Here is a 14074-nt window from a genome sequence, read left to right as displayed (position 1 = left end):
GATGTAGCTACAAAGATTATTGTTAATTGCCCTTCTACCACTTGGTGGGATCAACAGAGCTGGGGTGGGAGGGAGCCTGGCTTGTGGTGGGATCTCTGCTCAGTAGAATTATTATCTATTAATGAGCAGACATCCTCTGAGTTCCTGCTGTGTGCTAGACACACTGAGCAGATGCTCTTCCCCAAGGAGACAGTGACAGACTGGGCCCCCTTAATGATGTCAGTTTAAAAACAGAGGTGCCAACCTGGGTATTGGGCTGTGGAGGAAGGAAGGACTCATGTTTCCTGAGGAGTGGTGATCAGGAAAGACTTCACATTGGAACAGGGGAACAGGATGACCTTCTGAGGCCTTGTTCACCATTTCTTCCAGGCTGGGAACTCTGTGTGAGAACCTGGAGCCACCATGTCCTTTTTCATGAAGGGCAGACTTGTTTCCAAGGAGTTTTGGCTGGACCTGGAGCTGATCACTTTAGATGTCTTTTGCCTTTCACAATTAGGTCTCTAATCCACCTGGAATTGATTTTTGTGTCTGGTGTAAAGTAAAGAGCCAATTTCAACCCCCTTGTTTCTGAGTGGATAACCAGGTACTCCTGCACTGTTTATTAGAGCCCATCCTTCCCTGCTGATTTGTAAGTCTCCACTGTCATATTTCAAGGCTCCATATATGCACGGATCAGTTTCTGGACTCGATTCTGCTTCATTGGTCTATTTATCTGCCCTGTGCCAATATCACACTGTCTTAATTACTACAGCTTTGTAGTAGTTCTGGATATCTGGTAGAACCATCCCCTCAGCCTTCTTCTTTTATAAGTATCTGGGCTCACCTTGGACCGGTGTTCTTTGCTACATGTTTCCCAGTCAGCCTGTGCTGGAAGATGACAGAAGGGCCCCAGGGTGCATTGGACAAGCTGTCCTCAGTAAGAATCCATTTCAGCCTGGGCTGCAGCACCACTTGCTCTCACTACTACTCTCAACCCCGGTTGGCATTTGTGCTTCCCAGGGAATACTTTCTGATTTGGCAGAGAAGAGTACCAGGAGTGTGCCTGAGTCTGAGTCCTTTCTGCCCACCACTTGCCTGATGGTTCTTTTGGTGTCTCTCACAGTCATAATCACTGTACCAAGCTACCTGCAACTCCTTCCACAAGACTGCTTGCTCCCCACCCACTGTGTTGTCCATCAACAATGCCAGGGGCCTGAATGGAAATCCCCACACCAAAGCTTGGCATGTCTAGTCAGAGTTTTTGACTTAGGTGTTTGCAAATATCTTCTTTACCTGAAATAGGATTTGGGGTTGAGTGGGAGAAAGACACCTGCCACTCTTATTTGTCATTTATCCTTTCCCTGAATGGGATGGCCCAAGTTGGTATCTTCATTGCCTTCCCTGGAGACCATTCTGACAGGGGTTTGAATGCCAAGGAAATGACTCATTGCCAACTCTGATTTGATAAAATGGCTTAAAGAAAGGCACATGAGTCATGGGCCAAATGCTAATGGCTGATGGGGACTGGGCCAATCAAGTGTGTTCAGAGTTCCTAGCATACCAGATATTAACTTCCTTCAAAATTCAAAAACACTAGCCAATGTGTGGTCCCTTGGCTTGATGTATTGGCTTGAGAGTGAGAGTTGGCAGTGAACAACCTCCTGCGCTGGGATTCTGCCCTCTCTACCCTGAGCAAGCTCAGTGCTGGGTTGTGACCTATGGCAAGAAATAGAATTTCTCTGTATCTTCTGTCTATCCCTTTGGGCTTCGGGTGCTCATCTGTGAAATGAGGGTTTGGACTGGACGATCTCCAGGATCATTTTAACCCTGTTTTAGTGATTTTATTTCTGTGGTGGAAGAATACAGAAATCAGAAACTTCTTTTCATCTACTTGGCAAAAAGATTCTTATTTCTGCCTTGTGTTTGGTTATTGACTCCTCCCTCTTTACAGTGATGGAGGAGCGTGGTTGTCTGTGGAAGCCTGAATTGGGCAAGAGGGGCCACAAAGAGAACTACATGTGAATCTTGGGAAGCTTTCTGAATCCGGTCACTGGGGAGAACTCTCAATTCTGGAGAACTTGTGTTTGAATTTACCCTCTCCATTCCAGGAGATCTGTGAACCACCCCCACCCCCTGTGACCTCAACACTGCTATGGACTAGCACAGCTTGGTGACTGAGCCCTGAATGTGGTGGCAGCATTTGGCTAGGGTGCTTGGGAGTCACGTTGTTGAGACGTCTCTGTTTCTTCTTGCAGACCACTGAGTATTCGGCCATGGCTTCACTGGCTGGAGGACTGGACGACATGAAGGCCAACCTGACCAGTCCCACCCCCGCTGACATTGGGAGCACGGTGCCCGGGCCACAGTCCTACCCTATCGTGACAGGTGAGGGCATCTGGGGTGTGGGTGATGAGATGGGCATCCTCTGGTCCTTCAGAGAGAGAGAGAGAATGTGTGGTGGGAAGAATGGCTCATGGATATCACGGCTCATTTTTGTTTTAATGAGGTTATGAGGTCCTGGAACTGGGCAGGCCGTAGACTGCTAAGGTCTGGGGTTATGGCTGTGATAAGACATGGCTCTATATAATTTTTAGATTAAGCTGCTACTGTTAAGTGCCGTCGAGTCAGTTCCGACACATAGTGACCCTGTTTCCGAGGAGCAGCTGGTGGGTTTGAACTGTTGACCTTGTAGTTCACAAAAGCTAGAGGAAAACAAATGTCAAATGGACTGCAGGCTGGGAGAACTGGCAAGGCAGCCTCATGTCAGAGGGGCCTGGGTGATTTCCTGGCCAAATGTGTGTGGAGCTGGATGTTCTGTTTCTGGGATTTATCCTTCTCATGAGAAAGACAGCCTGGTTGGTGTCAGCTTCAAGGATGAGCCGGGCTCCTCTCAGATTGCCATTGGAATTTCAGATTTCCAGGCAGAGGTTGAGTCAAGAAAGAAAAGAGGTTTAGGCTGGAAGATGGTGGTTTTGCAAGCAACTGCCTTTTTGGAAGGCCCTGGGCCAGACTTGTCTTACTGGGAGCTGTCAGTGTATTATTAGGACTTTAGGTCCTGCAGATAGTTTAAACCAGTCATTTACTAGCTGTGTAATCAAGGATAAGTTACATACCAATTCTGGGCTGTGGCTTTTTAATGTGTAAAATGGGAATTATGAATCGGGCACAGACAGAAGCTGGGGCCCTGTTTGTAGATCTGAACACCATGTGGGTGTCAGTCAAGGGTCAAGAGTGACTTGATCTACTTGAGATGGTGGGAGGGGACAAGAATCTGGAATACACCTGGGTCTACAGGTAGGGAGATGACAACAATGGGACAATATCACAGATGTCTGATGAAACTCTCCCCCCTGGTGTTGCAAGATGCGGGTCAGAATCCCAGTCTGCAGATGCAGAACCAAGTCTCAAGGACAGCCAGTGACTTCCCCAATTTAAGGAATAAGAGGTAGAGTCAGAGCTGACCTTCAATTTCCTGATTTCTAGGGGTTGTAGGATAAGTGCTGGACTTCTAACAGCAAGGTCAGTGATTCAAACCCACTAGCCATTCCTTGAAAACCGTATACAACTCTATAAGGTGTTTGTTGTTAAGTGCCATCGAGTTGGTTCCTACTCATAGCGACCTAAGGGTTTCTGAGGAGCGGCTGATGAGTTTGAACTGCTAACCTAGTGGCTCAAACTGACCTTGTGGTCCTATGCTTATTCTACAGTGAATTTTATAAGAACCATAATTAGGGAGGTGGGGGGCAATAAAATGAAAGAAGTCTGGGATAACTGATAACAGTAATTGTCATTTTATCGAGTATCTGCTGAATGCCAGGTACTCTGCTGAATGAACTCATTTTACCCACAGAGGTAGCTAGAAAACTTCTGAAATGGAGAAATGAGTAAAAGTCTTAGCATATTTAAAAGCATATGATACAGTTACAGCAATTAAAACCGTATGTTATGGATAGTGAAATAAGCAACAAATGGAATAGAATCTAGAAGCAGATTCAAGTACTCATGGATGTGGGCATTTATAAATACAGCATTTCAAATCTACGGAGCAAAAATAAATCATTCAACTAATGGCGTTAGAAAACTGGACTTATTGGATCCCTACCTCACATTTTATATAATAGTAAATTTCAGGTTGATTAAGCTTTAAATGTAAAACAATAAAATCATAATAAAACTAGAAGAAAGTGTGAGAGACATTCTTTATAATCTTAAAGTTTGAAAGGCTTTTTTCAGTAAAGTTCCAAGTATGAAAGACAAAAGAAAAGTATCAGATTGTTTAAAATGTAAGTCTTTTGATAAAGAGCAAAATTAGGAACAAAAGTGGAACATAGATGACAGAAAATTAATTTTTTTGATAAAAAATTTTCTAGAAATGAATATACAAAACAATTTACTAGAAAAAATTGGCAAGAGACATTTTTCATTGGAAAAAATGCAGATGGCCACCAACACATGAAAAGTGTGCACTTGACTCATAAATTAAAACTGTAATGAGATCGTTTGAAAAATGTATTCATTTATCCAAGGATAAAATGTTTTATAAAGCTCAGTGGTGGAGATGGTGTGAGAGACAGATATTTTCCTATCCCATTAGGCACAATTTTTTTGGAGGAAAATTTGTCACTATTCATCAGAACTTTCAATGCTTTGACCCAGAACTTTTATATGCACATTTAGGATTCACCTAACAGATATATTCATTGAAAATGAACAAGGATGCATATGTTGTTACTGTTGCTAAGTACCGTTAAGTTGGACCCTACTCACAGTGACCCTGTATAGGGTTTCCACAGAGCAGTTGGTGGGTTTGCAATTAGCAGTCTTTGCATTTAGCAGTCCAGTGATTGTCCTACAACACCACACCAGGACTCCAAGATAAACACTGTTGTTGTTGTTACTAAGTGCTGTGGATGTGGCATCAGTTTCCAAGGAGCAGCTAGTGAACTTGAACCACTGACCTCGTGGTTCAAAATGATTTTGCAATACAGCGCATTAACCCACAGTGCCACACCAGGACTCCTTAAGTTACACACATGGGGATATACTTTTAGAATTATTTATAATGGCTAGTAAATGGAAACAATCCAGTGTTTTTTTGTTGTTATTTAGTGCAGTTGACTTATTCTGACTCATAGCAACCCTGTATAGGGTTTCCAAGGAGGGGCTGGTCTATTGATTATTGTTGTTAAGCACCGTAAGTCAGTTTTGAGTCATAGTGACCCTGTATAGGGATTCTGAGGAGCGATTGGTGAGTTAGAACCACCAACCTTACAGTTCAAACTGACCTTGCGATCGAGTGCTTATCCTACGGCACCACACCAGGTCTATCAATAGATAGATAAATTATGGCTATTTCATGCAACAAAATTCCATGCCAACCATTTAAAAGAATGAAATAAAGCTTTCTGTACTGACATGAATAAACGTCTAAGGTATACTTTTAAGTTAAAAAGAAAATATAGAATAATATACTCAGAATGGTCTTATTTGTTTGAGAAAATATAAAGAACATACACACAGATACAGGGAGCTCAGCGGCTCTGTAGGAAAAACTCTGGACTATGAACCACAAAGTCAGCAGTTCCAGCCCACCAGCCAATCCATAGTACAAAGATGAGGCTGTTTACTCATTGCAACTGGACCAATAAATAGCATCATGTTAGAGAAAAGATTTAAGTTGTCAAAGATTTCATTTTGCATGAAGCCACAATCACCATTCAGCAGTCAAGAAATCAAATGATGTATTGCATTGGGCAGATCTGCTGCATAAGACTTCTTTAAAGTATTTAAGATCAAAGGCGTCAGTTTGAGGACTAAGGTTATTTTCAATAACCTCATATGCATGTGAAAGTTGAACAATGAATAAGGAAGACTGTAGAAGAATTGATGCATTTAAGTTATGGTGTTGGAGATGAATACTGCAAGCACCATGGACTTCCAGAAGAACAAACAAATCTTTGTTGAAAGATGTATAACCAGAATGCTTCTTAGAAGCCAGGATAGCAAGACTTGTCTCTCACACTTTGAACATGTTATCTGGAGGGACCAGTCCCTTAAGAAGGACATCGTACTTGGTAAAGTGGAGGGTCACCGAAATAGAAGAAGATCTCCAACAAGACGGATTGGCACAGTGGCAGCAGCAATGAGACCAAGTGTAACAACAATTGTGAGGATGATGTAGGACCAGGCAGTGTTTTATTTTGTCAGAGCCAGCTTGGTGGCACCTAACAACAACAACAACAGCTCCTGTAAAATTACAGCCTCAGAAACTCTATACAGGGTCACTATGAGACGGAACTTACTCAACAGCACTGAATAACAACACACACATGTATAGTCTATGCTTCTGCATGAAGAGGCAGTAGATTCCCTAATCTCTTTGCTCTGTTTTATAGGCATCGTGGTGTTTTGTTAGAACTGGGGTTCTCTGCCCAGTTCCACCCAGCATACCCTTGGGATAGCAAATATTTACTGTGCCCCTTACTTTGCTGAAGTTAGATTCATACTCAATAGAGCCTATTTTTATATATGATTTCAAATAAAATATAAATAATGTCCTAGGATGAAGGGAAGAGTGAGCACTGAATTTCTGTCTGTGGTGGTGGGCTACTTTGGAAATAGATAGCAGTGACAATGTACAAGAGGATGAACATGATTCATCTCAGACATGTTTGAAGTGTACAGGTAAAAAATGTTGAATTTCCCCCCTCAGTGTAGTGGTTACGACTTGGGCTGCTAACCTCAAGGTTGGCAGTTCTTAACTACCAGCCGTTCTGTGGGAGAAAGATGAGGCTTTCTGCTCCCGTAAAGATTTACAGCCTCAGAAACCCTGTGCAGGGTCACTATGAGTCGGAACCGACTCCACAGTACTTAACAACAACAAGACTGAAACTCAAAGGGAACACATGAGCAGACATGTAAGCTTGCTGACGACCACATTGGTGGAAGAGTAGGAAAGGCAGCAATGAAGAAATGGGCTGAGTTCAACCACATACCATAGACTCCCATTGACCTGGATATGAGAGTGAGAAGAGGAAGGGCTGGTTGTTCAGAAGTATGGTGAGACCTGGGAACTCCTGAGCCCATGGACAAGGACATAGCCACAGAGTGCTAGAGCTGAGAGTGAAGCATCCAGCTGATATGAAGTGAGGGGAGATGCACAAGATTACCCAAACTTGCAGACAGTACCCATTTGACCTAACCTTGATGGTTTGATAATCAGAACTTGACTAGAGGAAGATAAAAAATAAATAATTTTTTTTTTTGATTAAGGAAACGAGGGTAAATTGCTACAATTTGATGAACTTGACCTATTTTCATGAAGGTTGTTGTTGTTAAGTGCTGTCTAGTCAGTTCCAACCCTGTATAGGGTTTCCAAGGAGCATCTGGTGAACTTGAACCACTAACCTTGCATGTTCAAACGGCTTTGCAGTCTGGAGCATTAATCCACAGTGCAACACCAGGACTCCTCATGAAGGTAGTAACTCTTAATACCAACAGAGAGTGACAGAGTCTTCACAACAAGTATCAATGCTATCTCCTCTTTACACAGGGTAGATAGGGACGGGCAACTTAGACATTGGCTACCTAAAATGGGCAATAAAGGCATGAAGTGACTGACTTACAAGGTTTCAGGAGGGAGTTCAGTTTAAGAGTGTGGGGGTGGGGAGATAGAGTCCCCACTGAACAATTTTTGTCTTATCTAGATGGGTCTGGTGAAAAGAGATGGGATAAGATTCTTAGGATTCAATAGTGAGTAATAGTTATCATGACTAATTGCAACTGTCACAATTGTAAAGGTAGAAGTTTTGTATCAAAAACGGGGGAGTAGTTAATCTTACAGTCCAGAAACAAAGGACCCTAGGACCATCAAGGGAGAAGAGTACAAGCAGAATGCGGGACCTTATCCAGAGAAGCAGAGACACCAGAGATGGAGGCAGAGTGTGTTAACTGTTTGTACCACTTATTCCCATTGCTGCTGTGTCCACTCTGATGCAGAGGACAGTGTAGAACTGCCCGATAGGCTTCCAAGACTGAAGTCTTTACAGAAGCAGACTGCTACATCTTCTCCTACAGAGCAGCTGGTAGCTTCTAATTCTGACCTTTTGGTTAACAGCAGAGGGCTTAACCACCTGTACCACCAGGAATTGTTTGCACTACCCAGGGACTTCCAATCCTATAAAACCAAAAAAACCAAACCTACTGCCATTGACTTGATGCTGAATCATAGCAACCCTACATAGGGTTTCTGAGACTGTACATCTTTATGGGAGCAGATAGCTTTATCGTTCTCTGCTGGAGCGGCTGGTGGGTTTGAACCACCAACTTTGTGGTTAATAGCCCAATGTCTAACCTACAAACTCCTTAATCATACAAAAGCACCCACGCATTTCCAAAATATCCTCTAGGGGGCAGGATTAGCACCTTGAAGGAATGCCTCTAAGCGCTGTTGTTATGTGTTGTCAAGTCAGTTCCCACACATAACAATCCTGTACACGTTTTCTGAGGAGTGACTCATAGGTTTGAACTGCTGACCTTGTGGTTAGCAGTCCAGTGCTTATCCTACAGCACCATACTAGGACGAAGAGCTTATGTCACCTTGCAGCAGTAGTGAATTCCATCTGGTAAATGGATGTGTCTTCCCAACACAGACTGAACACTTAAGGGAGAGAGAGCCTAAGGCTGCCAGTCCCACAAAGCCCAGTGGGCAATGAGTCCCAGCTCAGAGCTTTAACTGGGGCTGTGCCAGCCTGGGGGACAGGGGACAGGTGGCTGCTCCATTCTGTGTCCTAACACTTTACACTGTCCAGGGAAGATCTCATTAGAGAGCAAGGCAATTTCTCTCTATCGTTTATATGCCACATTAACTATTAAGTCAAACTCCTGCTCTATCAGCCAGGACCACGGTTCAGAAACTGCTCACCATTTGCAAACTGGTAACATGGCCAGCGCAGTCCCGCACTGTCAGCAGTTTGGGCTCATCCTGATTGGGACTAATTATCTGCAGGTGTGTCCTTGGGCCCCAGGTCTACTGGTGGGGCAGCCACTCTGCCTACCTGCCAGGATAGCCGGCTCCCTGCTTTCACTCACTGCCCTCCTGGCGAAGAGCCTGGCAGTCTTGCCACCTGCTGTGCCTGCCTGAACCTTTGCTTTGGGAGAACAAGGGAATGAGGGCAGCCTGTCGCCTTGCTGGCCCTCCCCTTGAGGGCCAGGAGACTGGAACCTGGGTCAGCTCTGCTCTTTCCTGTTACGTCGTCTCTTGCATCAGTGGATTAGGACGGTGGGAGGAGGCAGAGGAAGGCTTCTTCTGGTCAAATGAGTTTGGGAAACGCTGGCCTGGTGGTTGACCCACGCCTTGGGATCTGAGTATTCCCCTGGGCACTGCCCTCTGTAAGCAACAGAAACCTTGCAGCTCTAGAGACAAAGGGAGAGAGGGACACAGGGCAGTAGATTAGCTCCCACAAAGACAGGCAGAATAACTTCCGAGTGTCTCAGTCCCACTAGCTCTGATTTGCTGCCTCCACTGGGTTCAGTGTTTAGAGCCTCAGTTCTGAAAAGCAAACTTGGTGGCCCACGGAAGTCCAATCTCTTCTGTCTTTTTGCTCTGAGCAGTACTGAGGGTTGGAGGAAAGAGCACTAGAGGAGCAAGGTTAAGTCTAGACTGTGCCACTTAACTGGTCCTATCTTTGGGCAAATTGATGGTCCTCTCTGAGCCTCAGTTCTCCTGTCTGTGAAGTGAGGATAGCTATTTATTCCTGCTCTGGCTGCCTCCCTTGACTGTTAATGAGGATATAATGAAACAGTGAAGGGAGAGGGTTTGAAAGATGCCAAGCGGGCTGGTGTGGGTGGGTGGGGTCTGGTGTAGGAAAAGATCAGGAGAGGTCTAGGGCCCAGTGTTGACACCTCCCAGCCTCCCTCAGAGCAGACACCTCCGACCACAGCATGGTGGGCGTATCATGCAAGTCAGTCCTGTACTGCGCCCACCCTCTCCCTTATAGCTGGGAGACGGTGGTCAGAGACGGGAGGTGATCTGCTCAAGGACACATCCAGTGAGTTAAAGCTGGCCCTGGGGCTTGCCTAGAGCCCTGGCCCCCACAGCTTAATGGTGTATATGGTTGAATGGACTAAAATAAATCCCAGTTTAAATTTCTGGTAGATATTTCTTTCAGCACATGACTAACCATTCAGCAGGAAAGCCAGCATAACCATATTGTTGTTGGATGATGTTGGACAAGTTATTAATCACTATGCGCAAGTTTCCCATCTATAAAGTGGGGCCAACAACAGAATCTTCCCCATGGACTTCCTGTGAGAATTACATGGTGCAACCCATGTAAAGTGTTGACCCATGGTCAATACTTCATAAATGTTAGCTATTATGTTTCTTGGTCCTCAGTCCTGGGAGCATAAGACAAGGAGAAATTTCCCAGTGAAAATCTCTGTGTGCGGATGTGATGTTCCAGGTCCAGCAGAAATCCACAGAAGGTAGTTATGTCTCAGTGATCCCTTTAAGGACTTCTGGTGAGGGGCAAAGGGGAACTGAGGCCTGGATGCAGGGTTTAGTCTGGAGTTTCTTTTCCCTTATTTGCAGTCCCACTGCTAAAAACAGTTGATAGTTGCAAGTATTTGGGAATGAAGGAAAACACTTGAAACATGTGCCTAGTGTTGCTTTTGACCTACAAACCCTTGGGATGACAGTCTCAAGGGCTGGGGTGCAGGGCCTACTGGGAGACTCTTCCCCTGCTGAGTGGTGTGGGGCTTTCCTGAAGAAGCTTCTAGTCCAGATGGTGTCCTGCCTCCTTCACCATGCACCCCTCTGGCCAGGCCTCTCCAAATGGCCATTTGTTCACCTTTCAGTGGGAAGCATCTCCTTTGACCCATTTTCTGTGTGCCTTTTTACAGATAGATCATCAGACCCAACTAAATACCTCTTTCCTCAGTGACATTACAATAAAAAATAAGATTAAAAAATATAAGAAAAGTCTCTGTATCCAGATTGCCAAAGGTTGCTGTGAAAATTGCAGTAATAACTACAATATACCCTCAGAACCTACAAATTGTATGATGTCTTGATGTCATCTGGTAACTCGTTTGGTCTTCAGTTGTTACTGTTCAGTGCATCAAATATATTGTTAAGATGGTCTTTAAGTTCAGATGGGATATACTTCAGGTCATATTTTGGCCTTCGTGGACTTGTTTTAATTTTCTTCATCTTCAACTTGAACTTGCATATAAGCAATGAATAATCTGTTCCACAGTGGACCCCTGGCCTTATTCTGACAGATGATATTGAGTGTCTCCATTGTTTCTTTCCTCAGAGATAGTTTATTTGATTCCTATGTATTTCATCTGGTGAGGTCCATGTATAGTTGCCATTTATGTTATTGAAACATAATATTTGCAATGCATACATAAGTCATTGGTCTTGCAAAATTCTATTATGCACTCTTTAGTGTTTTTTCTTTAGCCTGTGTTTTCCAACTACTGATGCTTCTCTCCAAATTTTGCATTCCAATTACCAGTAATTATCAATCATCTTGGTTGTATGTTTGATCAATTTCAGACCTCAGAAGTTGGTAAAAATCTTCAATGTATTCATATTTGGCATTAGTGGTTGGTGCGTGCACTTGAATAATAGTTGTGTTAATTGGTCTTCCTTGCAAGTCTATGAATATCGCATCACTGACAGCACAGCACTTCAAGATAGATCTTGAAATGTTTTTTTTGACAAAGAATATGATGCTGTTCCTGTTCAATTTGTCACTGCCTGCATAGTAGATCATGTGATTATTGGATTCAAAATGGCAAATATCAGTCCATACCAGCTCGATAACGCCTAGGATATCCTTCCATTTCCTTTTTAAAAACATCTATTTTTTTCTTGATTCATACTTTGTATATTCCATGTTCTGATTATTAAAGGATGCTTGCAGCTGTTTCTTCTCATTTTGACTCATGCCACATCAGCAAATGAAGGTCTTGAAAGCTTTACTCCATTTACACCATTAAAGACTGCTCTACTTTGAGAAGGCAGCTCTTCTCCAGAGGTATTTTGAGTGCCTTCCAACCTGAGGGGCACATCTCCTGGCACTGTATCTGATAAAGTTCCACTGATATCCACAAAGTTTTCACCACCAATATTTTCAAAAGTAGATCACCAGATTCTTCTTCCCAGTCTGTCTTAATTTGGAAGCTCTGCTGAAATCTGTCTACCAAGGGAGACTTTTCTGGTATTTGAAATACTGGTGGCATAGTTTCCAGCATGAGTTGTTGGAATGACATCAAGGCTATCGTACATGAAGAAAGCATACAATCATTAAAAAGACAGAACCAAAATGTACGTCAGAAGAGACTCTGAGACCTCTCCTTGAATGTAGACACTCTAAAGTGGACAGAAGAAATGATGAAGAGCTGAACAGAAAGTTTGAAAGGACAGCTGAGAAGACAAGTAAAGAATCATAATGAAAGATGCAAAGATTTGGAGTAAGAAAATCAAAAGGAAAGATCATGCTTGACATTTATCAATTGAAGGGACTGAAGACTAAATTCAAGATTTGAGGTGCAATATTGAATGATTCTATGGACAAAATATTTAATGATGCAAGAAACATCAAAAGATGGAAGGAATACACAGTCAGTGTACAAAAGAATTGGTTGATATTCAACTATTTCAAGAACCAATAGTACTAAAAGAAGAAGTCCAAGCTACACAAAGGCATTGGCAAAAACAAGGCAGTGAGAATTGATGGAATACCAGTTGAAATGTTTCAACAAACTGATGCAGTGCTGGTGGTACTCATTCATCTATGCTAAGAAATTTGCAAGACAGCTACCTGGCCAACCGATTGGAAGAGATCTATATTTTACTCAATCCATACAAAGGTGATCCAATAGAATATGAAAATTATTGAACACCATTAATATCACATGCAAGTAAAATTTTGCTGAAGATCATTCAAAAATGTACATCAACAGGGAACTCCCAGAAATTCAAACCAGATTCAGAAAAGGACATAGAATAAGGGATATCATTGTTGATATCAGATGGATCTTGGCTGAAAGAAGAGAATACTAGAAGGATGATTCCCTGTGTTTTATTGACTTTGGAAAGACTATGTGGATTAAAACAAACCATGGATAACATTCCAAAGAATGGGAATTCAGAACTCTGAATTGTGTCCATGCTGAACCTATGCTTAGGCCAAAAGGCTAACAGAATAAGGGGATACTGAATAGTTTAAAATCAGGAAAGGTGTATGTCAGGGTTGTATTCTTTCACCATACTTATTCAATTTGTGTGCTGAACAAATATCTCCAGGTTCCTGCCACTCATAGGCCATTTCCCTGCCTCTGGGCTTTGCTGTGATTGCCACTGTTTCTTGCTGTCTGGCGCAGTCTCGGTGCTATAGCTGTCTCTTTCCTGTTTCTAGGAGTTTCTCAGTGCAGGGATCCCAGGTACACTCCAGATTTTCACTTGATGGTAGTGAGATTCCTCCCAACTTCTGTGGAACTGGCCCTTATATTTAATTTCAATGCATGGTCCTCCCACCAGACCATGAAATGACCAATTCCTATGGTAGATCACAATCATACAATCTGCATAGTAATCAACCAATTCCCGCAAAGTCTTAGTATATTGACTTGCTGTTGTTTTTAAGTACTGTCTAGTCAGTTTCGACTCACAACAACCCTGTATAGGGTTTCCGAGGAGCAGCCGGTGGGTTTGCACTGCCGACCTTGTGGTTCACAGTCCAGTGCTGATCCTAGAGTGCCACACCAGGAGTCCAATATATTGACTAGTTCCTTGTAAGATTGTGACCTAGACAATCATTTTTGGCAGAATTATATTATATAGTTATATAATATATATATTATATTAGGCTGGAAAGGACATACATAAGAGAAATCCATTGTACTACAAATGAGAATCAGAGTCTCTCTGAAGGGTGACATTTGATATCTACATGATGAGAAGTCTTGGGGAGAACTGAGGGCAAAGCCTTGCTGGCAGAAGATACAGTCTCAGGATATTCTTCATATGTAGTTATATGAGCTGTAGATATCCATGAATATAGCAGAGCATACAAGGGCAAAA

The 14074-nt window shown here is 43.0% G+C and overlaps 1 protein-coding gene across 6 annotated transcripts in view; it reads left to right on the top strand.

Moving 5' to 3' along the window:
• PAX5 (paired box 5) overlaps window positions 1–14074 on the top strand; it is a 227387-nt gene that overhangs the window by 124784 nt on the left and 88529 nt on the right. For all 6 annotated transcript variants that reach the window (XM_006863118.1, XM_006863120.1, XM_006863119.1 and 3 more), the window contains one exon: window positions 2235–2364. In XM_006863118.1, the coding sequence (XP_006863180.1) occupies window positions 2235–2364 (130 nt within the window). The remainder of the gene's footprint in view (window positions 1–2234; window positions 2365–14074) is intronic.

Source organism: Chrysochloris asiatica, unplaced genomic scaffold, assembly GCF_000296735.1.
Source record: "Chrysochloris asiatica unplaced genomic scaffold, ChrAsi1.0 scaffold00053, whole genome shotgun sequence".
Taxonomy (NCBI): Eukaryota; Metazoa; Chordata; class Mammalia; order Afrosoricida; family Chrysochloridae; genus Chrysochloris; species Chrysochloris asiatica.
This window is presented reverse-complemented; position numbering and strand designations above follow the sequence as displayed.